Below are 11,644 nucleotides of genomic sequence, written 5' to 3'. Positions count from 1 at the left end.
TTGATTTCAATTGAATGGAAATTGCCAATTGAATATATTATTTATATTAAAAATAATAAATATAAAGTAAATATTATATTCTAACATTTATAGAATTAATATAATATTAAACGATATGTTAGAAGTAATGATTTAATCAGAATTAAAAAAACTATAATGTAAATTACAAATCATAATTAATTTAATGTTAATTAATATTAAAAATATTTACACAATAGTTTATTATTATATCACTTTAATCTCTAACGGGTATTGTATGATGTGAAAGAGATTTCGTAGAAGACAAAAAAATATGTTATTCTAAAATTTTGTGGGATTTCTCTGGATCTTGTCAGTTGTAGAAAGGTAAAACACGGAGAGGCTAGTGGTTTTGATTCAAGGGTTGAGTTTGGGAAAAGACAGAAAATTGAAAAGCTCTTTCATGATAGAAAGATTACTTTTTGCTGAACCGTACAAAACGGTTAATAATATGCACCTCTTGATGTTTTATAAATATTCACCAGTTAAATGAACGTTTCACATTATATAGCCTTTAAAATATTAATAGAAATCCCCGCATAAGATATGATTTAGTCGGGATCATGTAAGTAATTTACTTTTATTTATCATAAAATTCTATCTCTAAAATCATAAATTCTTTATATTCTTTCTAAAGTTTTTTTATTTATAATTTTCATGATGAGATGGAATTATGTAGAAGGTGTATGAACTTTTGTACTCTACATGTTTAATCTAGCGGGGCTGTTTTATTTTTAGAAGTTTTTATACTTTAGAGAAGTTAAGTTTTCTCTACGAACATGCACTTTAAAATATGAAAAACTAATCTATATCTTTAGATGAATAGAGTTAAGAATGATATTAATGCCCTAATTTTGACAAATGATTACAAAAAAAAAATTTATATTTACAAGCTTCAACATTACAATAATATCATTAGATAAAAATTAATTTTAAATATCAAAATAATTAGTTATTATTTAATTAAATTAAAAACTATTTTATAAAATTATAATTAAAATTTTGATAATTAATGATTAGATATTAATTTATAAACTACTTTATAGTTTTTTATTAATAATAAAAACTACTTTAGATATTAATAAATTTTGTAATTTATAAAATGTTCTCTAATTTAATCAATATAATGACTAATTATTGTTTGTCTCTAAAATTGATTATTATTTAATTATTGTCTTGTCGTGCTAATGGTTGTTTAAGTGATAATGTTCATGGCTCTCAACTCTGACTTAAAGTTTGAGTGAAATGGGTGTCAAAATAATTATTTCTCCTTTGAAACTATGACCACTCAAGAGATAGTTGTAAGTTTGAGGGAGAAAGTCAATATTTATTCTCTCCCCTCCAAAAAGTAAATTATTTAAACAATGAAATAACACTCAATTTACATATTTAATCTTCAATTATTTGTTGACAATTTTAATAAGTAAGAATTATCATTGATTTTCTCTTAAAGAAAAATGTCACTCAAGTGATAAATTAATCAAGCAACATTTCTCTAATTTGAAAGACATGTTTCATAAATAAATTTAAATAGTGTATATAAGTACGATTCTCTATTTCCAAAAAGATGTATTTTATTTATAAATTTAAATAATTTATATATGTATATGATTGAATCATGTGATTTTAAATTGGTGTCTTCGTTAAAAATTATTTAAAATAAATTGTATTAAATGATATAATTATTTACATAAATTAAGAAAAATGTAGATATTTAGAATAATAGTAAGTTCGGTTACGTAAAGTTATACTCAATTCGGTTTGGAGTAGGTATGGGTCCAATGACACATTACGAGGTTGTCCTAGATGTTTGGTGGTTTATACGAAAAAGATAATTAAAGAGAAAACAAGAAGAAATAATTGAACTAGTTAAAGTATATATATATTAAATATGAATAAAAAATTTAATATTTGAGATGTTAGCATAGTTGAGATATCAAGTTGTATAGTAATGCCTAACATAAAACTTTTATTTAAAAAATAAAAATAAAAATACGAATAAAAGCTGTTGGGACAGAATATTCTTATTGTTGACTTGTATTGTTAACATTATATTCTTGTGGTTGAATTAATATTCTGGTTGATGAAAGTTGTTGAAGGAATGTATATAAAAGGGGTTTAAGACCCTGGGTAAAGGTGCGGTCTTTCTGAATACTTTAGATTGAAACAAATTTTATAGTTTGATTGATCGTCGGAGTGTGATCAACAAGTAGAACTTCCTTTTTCACAAAAACAACAATATCTCAGAGCATCCATTAAAGACAAATCAAACGGAGCTCACCATCTAGTTCAATCGAGATTAACGGGCAAGAACAAAATAAATAAATAAATATATTTACAATTATATTTTATGTGATGTTACATATATAATATTTAATATTTTTGTACTCTAATTTTTATTAACTCAAGAATATTTATATTTATATTTTAAAAAATATATTGATATATAAATATACTTTTTAATTTTATTTTCATTTTGATCTAATGAAATGAAAGATACTACTTGTATTTCTCTCTTTTTTTCCTTTAACTTTGTCTCATAATAAAATTTAAAAGTAATCTATTTTCTACTCTTTTTTTTCAATTTCCTCTTATTTTCTTTTATTTAATTAATAAAAACCTTGAATAAACAACAACAGAAGAAATGAATTAACCTCTGGAGCTTCAAATTAAATAGTAAAAATATAGTAATTTAATAGTGTGAAACGGGAAGGGCTGGGATTGGAGGGGAAGGGCTGGGATTGGAGTGGTCTACAATCAAACCGAGCATTAGTAATAATTATCTTTTAACTTAGGAAAATGATAGTTTAAGAATTTTTAGAATGGTAATTTTTTATGTAATGGATTTAAAAATAAATTTGTAACTAAATAATATAAAAAATATTAAAATAATAATATTAAGAATTATAATGTGATTATATAAAAAATTGAGATTGTTAATGTATCAATATCCTCTAACTTATTATTTAAAAAAAACATATCATGTGCTGTGTCAGATCATCATCATCACTAGTTCGGGGAGGATTTTTTTTTGTCAGCTAGTTCATGAAAAATTATATTTAAAAGAGATGTTTATGGTATGGTCGGCGAAGAGGAAAAATAATTCAAATAAAATGTAAAACTTGTTTTACTATTTTTATTCATTTTATTTTTCTATCTTAAATCAATTAAATTTACATATTTTAAAGATGAGCGCTTTGTTTCGGACTGCACGTGAATAACGTGTGTGCTTGGTGAACAAGTGGGCAAGGACATTAAGTTTGAGCGAGTCTATATAAGTGGTGTATCCCAGCCTAGAGTTTACCACAAAAACTCATCAATGTCTTCTTCAACCATAATCACTGCAATTGCAGAACCTGGAGTTTCATCTTTTACCTCGTTTGGTTATCGCAATCGACCACCATTGATGAATAAAGTACGGAACTTATCCTGCAAAACATCAACACCAACCATCATGCAATTATCCATCAACTCTCTCCCTCTCACTCAAAAGGTCTGTACCTCTTTCCACTTTTTTCTTCTTCCCTTAGACAAACCTCCACAACACCTTCAATTCGCTAGCTACCATGTTAGGAATTCTTTTTCTTCATAAACCGTCCGTTTTATTTTACTTTTCTTTCTAACCACTGTAAATAAAAGTAACTTTTAGTTTTATTCAACTCAGGTAAAATTATCTTCTGTATAAATAATTGTATTCTATATTTAAAAATGGACTATATCAATTTTCACAAAAAAGAACTTTATTTGATTTATTAAAATAGGAAAAAAATGTAGAATAGATAAATATTTTTATAATGTCTCGACAGATGAAAACGACATAACGATAGAAGGAAAAAGTTTGTTGCATGCACGTAGTCAACAACACTATTCAACGACCCTTTATAATAATATTATAATATTTTAAATTAAAAATAAAAATAAAAGCAATTAAAATATTAATTTATTTGTTTGTTAAGTATATATGATCGTTATTCATTTGTGAAATAGACGGTAATAGATGATCGGTACAGGTCTTTTACATTATTTTATTCATCTTTTAAGTTTATAATTTAGTAAATTATAAATATTTGTAAATTAACACATACAGGTCTAATTTATTCATAAAAAAAGTTGAATTTGAAGAGCCTCATAATAATAAATTATTGGTAGAACTTTCGAAAGGTTGAATTTCAAATATGATGTGACATCAGGAACTGAGAATTATAGAAAGTCTTCCTTAATTATTATTATTAAGGGAGGTTAGGAAAGTAAGAAGTGAACAAATTGAATCCAAATATTTCTGGATTAAAACTGTAACAAATAATATTGATGTTAATAATAACCAAACATGCCATCTTTATATATATATATATATATATATATATATATATATATCCTTAATCAATGTTTTTATGCTTTGAAGTATGACATCACGAGGTTAATTTTACATTAAATGATGTTGTTTAATAAAATTTATTACTAGATTATATAACTTAACAAATTTTATATAAATAAAGTTGTTTAATTTTTTTGAAGTTTTAAAAAAAAATCTTTTAATATTAAAACGGGTTTGGTAATACAACTTACAAGATCAAATTAATAACTCATATTAGCAATATTAATATTTTTTAATTTTTTTTTGTCCTAAAACTTATAAAGTTATACTATAGACCAGGAACAAAGTTTCATCATTACATTGATTTGCATATTGTTCCTTTTCTTGAAGCTCCCTATCCCTCTCAATATCTGAACTCATTTGTATATGCTCTTCACAAAGCCCCCACCATGTTTCAGTTGTTTTTCTTGTAGTGATCTTGAATCATCTTCCAATGAAGGGCACAGGTTCCAGCTTGAATTACTTATCATTATGCCAATAAAGAACAGAAATTTGGGCATAAAACTTCATCCATTACCATCCCCCAGTATGTGGCCTCCGGCATCATCCTATTTGTGTTAATCAACTCCCCCCTCAAACACTTGTTTGTTCTTCACTTACCTAAACTCCACTCTACACCAAACCACCTTTCATTTGTGTTCCTCCACTTTATTTGCAAAGGTAAGAGTTTGTTGACAAAATTTCGCAACTAGATCATAAGGCAAAGAAGTCTTCAGATTTAACCACTCATAAGAAGTATACCATAATTGTGAGACTTCTTGACATGTAAAGAATATGTGATGTTCTTCACACATGGGACAAAGTTGTTCCGGGATATCCCCTCACATACCTTGACAACCTAGATTCACTTTTGTTGAAAAAAATATATTTATGGTGTCATGAATCTAATTAAACAAAATTCTACCAAAATATTTGACATATACAATGATTCATATTTTTTCCATCTGGTAACTCTAAAGATTTGCATTTTTGTAGTTATTTTTTTTCAGTTTTTTTTTCTTGTACGAACTGGAAAGGTCTCATCTTTAATATTACACAGATTTCTTAGCGTTGGTGTTTGATAGGTCTCAGTTAGAGTCGGGTACCTATAAAAGATCCTCTCACGCTTAAGTTAATACTTAGTATTCTGTGGTTAAAAGTATTAAATGCTATTAATTAAGTGCTATTAAATGTGTACATTGGCTTGATGTTGGCCAACCTATTTGTAGAAATGTGTTAGACCCTCGTCAGGATGAACCTAAATTAACACGGATACCAAAGTTAATCTTTGCATTAGTCTGACATCAAATACAAATTTTCTGCAAGATATATGTTTGTGATTTTTATTCTAGGTTGTTGAGATGTTCTCATCCCCAGTCCCGGTTTGCATGTACAGGAGTTTCTCGACCATATCCAATGCATTACCTAGAATATCTCGACTACATATTACAAATTTTATTAACAATGTTATTTTGTTCAAATGGGTCTTTTAGGTGATAGTGTTACATATTTGTATGATTGTGTTTTGGGGAACACACTAACATGATTTTGACCATTTTCCTTCTTTGAATTTTCTCGTGGTGGTAACATTACAGATGCCTAGTCAAACTAATCCTATGACGACAAGTTTGGAGCAACTTAAAATAAAAAGTCAAGAGGTATTACTAAACTCAAGTGATTCATTGAGAACATTGAAGTTGATTGACACCATCCAAAGACTAGGAATTGAGCACCATTTCGAGGAAGAGATCAACTTACAACTTGGAAAAGTAAAAGATTGTAACAATGCTAAAGACATCTTTGCAACAGCCCTTCAATTTCGCTTGCTGAGACAAAATGGTTGGTCTACATCTTCAGGTATACTTATTGGCAATATAAATGAACATTATATTAAATTTTTATGGTCTTTTTTTTCCTTTCCCTAAACCTTCATAATATTATTTGCACTACATTTGTTAAACTTATTTAAGTGCTTTATTCTTTTTTAAAGCATGAGAAAATTCAATTATATTAAGTTGTTTTCTATCTTCTAAGAAAGATATTGTTTGAATATTAAAGTATTCAAAAGTCGATTTCCATGGATTATATTATCATTTTGCCTTTGCATCAATGCCTAGCTACCTAATTGTTGTTTCACAAACATACTAATTTGATCATGTATTGCTTATTGGATGTAGATGTTTTCAATAAATTTTTGGATAAAAGTGGGAATTTCAAGGAATCGGTCACCAGAGACATTTGGGGCATGTTAAGTTTGTATGAGGCATCATATTTTGGTGCACAAGGTGAAGAAGTGCTACAACGTGCCATGGAGTTCTCAATGGCTCATTTGCACCAGTCACTACCACTCCTAAGTCCTGAAGTAGGAAGAGTAGTTGTTGAAGCCTTAAAACTTCCAAGACATCAAAGAATGAGTAGGTTGGAAGCAAAAAATTACATGGTACAATATAACAAAGAAAGTAGCCAAATTCCTGCTCTTCTACAATTTGCAAGGCTAGAGTATGACACGCTTCAGTTGATTCACCAAAATGAATTAGTAGAGATCTCAAGGTAATTTTGTGTTCCACCCAATGATAATAACAAATAATTGAACCAAGATTGAGATTCTTTTGAGTCGAGATGAAAGATGACCTTAAAAGAAATATATATCAGTATACGTCTAATCTATGTCAAAAAATTTTATCAAATGTAAGATGGTTTAATTTATGCAAAATAAGCACAAATCATATTGCCATATGTAACTTCATGTTTGATGGCCCGTAAACATGAGTCAAAACTATAAGAGAATAAGAAAACATCTCCCAATTATTTTTTAATTTTCAAAATATTTATGTTGAAAATAATTCTTTTTTAGATAGTAACATATTTTAGATGAAAATTGGTTGTGTAGCTTAATGTTAAATTTTTCTTTAGTTTTATTTTTACCGTTTTGAATTTATTATTGTGTGACATGATTTAAGTATGCAACATTAGACTCTTTCTTTGATTTGATTAGGTGGTGGAAAAACTTGGGACTTATCGAAAGACTTGGGTTTGGAAGAGATGGACCAAGAGAGTGCTTCCTCTGGATGTTGGGAGTTTTTCCAGAACCATGTTATTCAAATTGTCGTATTGAACTTGCGAAAGCTATTTGCATTTTGCAAGTTCTTGATGATATGTTCGACACTTATGGAACATTAGATGAACTTATTCTTTTCACCGAGGCAGTACAAAGGTTTGCATCTAGAGTTTTTTTCAATCAAACTCAACTAGCCAAATTAATAATCAAAATGTGAAACTATCATTGTTTACAGGTGGGATCTTGATGCAATGGAGAAACTACCTGAATATATGAAGATATGTTACATGGCCTTGTATAACATCACTCATGAGATTGCATACAAAATTCAAAAGGATCATGGGCAAACTGTTGTTGCTTGTTTGAAAAAAACAGTAAGATAATATCATCGTCCTTTTAAATTGAAACATTGATGAAAGCAAAGGTAAAAGTACGAGGTTAATGAAAGAATGATGTTTAATTGTTGCAGTGGATAGACTTACTAGAAGCTTATCTAATAGAAGCAAAATGGTTCAACAACAAATATGTTCCTACTTTTGGGGAATATTTGGATAATGGGGTGATTTCTTCAGGATCATGCTTGGCCTTGGTACATGCAACTTTTCTCATCGGGGATAACCTCTCAAAAGAAACCATTTCCATGATGAGTCCATATCCAAGACTCTTCTCTTGTTCTGGAGAAATTCTTAGGCTTTGGGATGACTTAGGAACCTCCAAGGTATCCCACTCTATATTCACTTGTAATTATGTTAAATTTTTAAATTTTGTTTTTGTTATATTCGAACATGAAACTAGAGAACGGGATGAGAAGTTGATGGTGTTTCATTTTCAGGAGGAACAAAAGAGAGGTGATAATGCTTGTAGCATACAATGTCTCATGAAGGAAAATGATATTTCAGATGAAACTTTTGCTAGAAAGCATATAAGGCAAGTCATTGGAAACTTATGGTCCGAGCTAAATAGTCTAGTTATAGCCACAACCACTCTACCTTTCACAATTAGGAAGGCTTCTCTTAACATGGCTAGAACTTCTCAATTTATTTATCAACATGGCGATGACCAAACCATGCCTACAGTTAATGATCTAGTAAATGTATTACTTTTTACACCTTCTTCCAAATCTAGAGAAGAAAGTGATACCAACTTTGTTGTATGATTCAAATTTAAAAAAATTACAATATTATTTTAGTGATAAGTTGACTCATATAAAATATGCTAATAAATATAACCAATTACATGTTGAATACAAAAGTGTACTATTAACACACTCCTTATAATTAATATATTTTATTAAAATATTGATCACTATAAATACAAAGAGAATCAACAAATATAAAATATGACTCACTAGAAATTAAATTATATGCAAAAGTTATCGAAAGAAGAAATGTTATAATAAAATTGTATAAAATGTTAAATATAAAGTTAGTGTAAAACATGAAATTAAATTTTAATAAATATATAAAAAAAAATAGAAATTCAAGTTAGCTCTTGTGTAGTAAGAATCGTGTGCTACGATCTTTGTCGCCCTTGACAATAAAAGAAAAGAAAAACATTATTAATGACAAAGAGAGAATTATTACTAATATTAATGTTAAAAAAACATATAAAAAAAACTCTTTAAAAGCTTCTCTAAAAACTATAGTAATTATGAATACTCACATAATCATGCTAATTTAAAATTAATTTATAGTCTGACAATATAATTTTTTTTACATTTTCATTTGATTAAAAATTGTTATCAAAATTAAACGCTTCATATGGGAAAATGTTTTTTTTTAATTATTTACAAGCAAATGATCATTAAACTTACATTTACACTTCAAATGTGTATTGAAATTAAATTAATAAGTTATATTTTATTATAAACAAAATATATATATATATATATATATATATATATATATATATATATATATAACGTGAATATTGCTACAACCTTTTTTTGGTGGATGAATATTGTTTTTTCACATTGTATCAAATTAAATAAGTTGGATACTGTTAATATAAAGATTGATCCAAAAAGGATTTCAAATATTATTTTTATTTACGAAGATATTAAAATTGGTTAGTAGAAATTTATGGGCCGAGCCCCTTGATCTACGAATAGACCCATTATATTTTAACACTGACAGAGAAAAGAAAAAGAAATCTTATGGGCTTCGTTCTAAAATGAAGGGTCAAATAAAGACATCAGTGAAACCAGAAAACATTAGTATGGATTTAGAGGGTGCGTGTTAAAGATTAAAAATATTGTTTATATGTTTAAAAATATATATTTATTATAAGTTTTAATTATAGTATTGATATATATTTGAACTTATTAATTTATTGTAAATTATAGTAATATAAACAAATATTTATTATGTATAATGCATATGCAAGCTAAAATAGTGATGATATATGTAAACAAATTTAGATTTTTCACAAATTTTATCTTATTAAGAACTTAAACTTATTTTATATTTAATCTTTTAATTTTTTGGAACCAATTTGTTTCTTCTGCATAAGAGTAGCATATCAGTTTGTTTTATGGAACAAATTACAATAATAAATAGTTTTAATTATATAAATTATATTATAGTTTAAATTTACAATAAACCAATATTCTTTAATATAAAAATTATAAATTTTTTTGGATAACTCACATTCTTTTATATAACTCCCATTAGACTTGATATCTAAATACTTCAACAGTCAAATATCATTTTATAAAAAATACACTAAGTTCAATAAAAAAAATAACAAATAAATATGAAGTGACTAAATCAAACTCATGTAAATAAATATAAAAGATTATAATTTATACTGTGATAAAAAAATTATCTATTGAATTTTTTTAAAATAAATTAAATTTAATGTTTTAGCATCTTTATTTGTGAACTTATATTTTAAACGTATACAATTGTACAAAATAAATGTCTTTTTAAATAACTAAAATTTACAATAAAAAATACTCTTTAATATATAAAGTGTATCATAGCTGAACTTGAGAATCCAAATAATTTTAAGCATGTAAATCATATTGTAAATTCATGATAAATAAATTATGTTATGAATTGTGTTATTTTTAACCATTAATTTTTTTTTTAAAAAAATAATGAAATTTATAATTATCTAAAAGTTATATATATATATATATATATATATATATTATTCACATCATCAAATAGTATTATAAAAATAATATCTCTCATCATAGGAAACTTTAAACATGGACATATACCTAAAACAAGATAATAAAAAGAAAACTAAAACATTAATTATTCATTGTGGAGTTTTACTATTTGCAACATTCCTCATTCCCGTCACATGATTATCACATATTTAAACAACCACAATAAAAAATAGATAAGCTAAATATTTTTAAAACATATCAACATGAATTTAAATTGCAATTGAAATAAATTACAACATCTTAAACTTTCATACTTCATCCTTTTCAATATACTAAACAATCAGGTGTCTACAAATATCTCATATGCCACTCATACCAAAAATTCATTAACATACATAAATAAACATTTGACTCTACTTCTAGAAGACACATACATACATTGAATTTGATTGGGAGATCTACATCAGTCATACTATCCTCACTGTGTTATATCTTCTCACATGTACATGAACATAAGAACTAAGTCTTCTCGTATGACAAGGTAAATTCACTTGACCTGCCAAATCACCTATCTTTCAAACTATAGACTCAGTCATATGAATATCCCTCAACTCCCACCACATGATACTTTTCTTTTATATGATTCTAATGGTTTTTTGACTATGATGGGGTTATTTTTTTTGGTTTTTACTTAAACGGGGTCCGTTTAAAAAAAATTACAAATTTAGGCAAGTCGTGCCTAATTGAGACGACTTCATATGCAAAAGTCGTTCCAATTAGGCACGACTTCTGCCATGTCATACTAAAGTCGTGCCAACTTGGTACGACTTCTGCCTTATCATACTGAAGTCGTGCCAACTGGGCACGACTTCTGCCCTGTCATACTGAAGTCGTGCCAACTTGGCAAGACTTCTGCCATGTCATAATTTTTTATTTTATTGTTTATATATTGGGTAGTAAGTTATGTAATGTTAAAAATTAATTTATTCTCATCATTACGTGTTCTGTAAAATCATTACTTCTCAAGCTATTTATTTTGCAAATTCACAACAATAATTCTCTATTTATTTTTCAAATATAATAATTTTTCATTTAT

The 11,644-nt window shown here is 26.9% G+C and overlaps 1 protein-coding gene across 1 annotated transcript; it reads left to right on the top strand.

The window, feature by feature from the left end:
• Positions 1-3,303: 3,303 nt before the first annotated feature.
• On the top strand, positions 3,304-8,625 carry LOC137835519 (probable terpene synthase 11). Its single transcript, XM_068644058.1, has 7 exons — positions 3,304-3,511; positions 5,968-6,229; positions 6,550-6,922; positions 7,368-7,586; positions 7,666-7,804; positions 7,900-8,148; positions 8,263-8,625. Exons 1-7 carry the CDS (start codon positions 3,338-3,340, stop codon positions 8,584-8,586), a joined length of 1,740 nt encoding a protein of 579 aa, XP_068500159.1. The 5' UTR covers positions 3,304-3,337; the 3' UTR covers positions 8,587-8,625.
• The last annotated feature ends 3,019 nt before the right edge of the window (positions 8,626-11,644 follow it).

Source organism: Phaseolus vulgaris, chromosome 5, assembly GCF_000499845.2.
Source record: "Phaseolus vulgaris cultivar G19833 chromosome 5, P. vulgaris v2.0, whole genome shotgun sequence".
NCBI classification, from domain to species: Eukaryota; Viridiplantae; Streptophyta; class Magnoliopsida; order Fabales; family Fabaceae; genus Phaseolus; species Phaseolus vulgaris.
The sequence above is the reverse complement of the archived record's forward strand: the minus strand, read 5'-3'. Positions and strand labels throughout refer to the sequence as shown.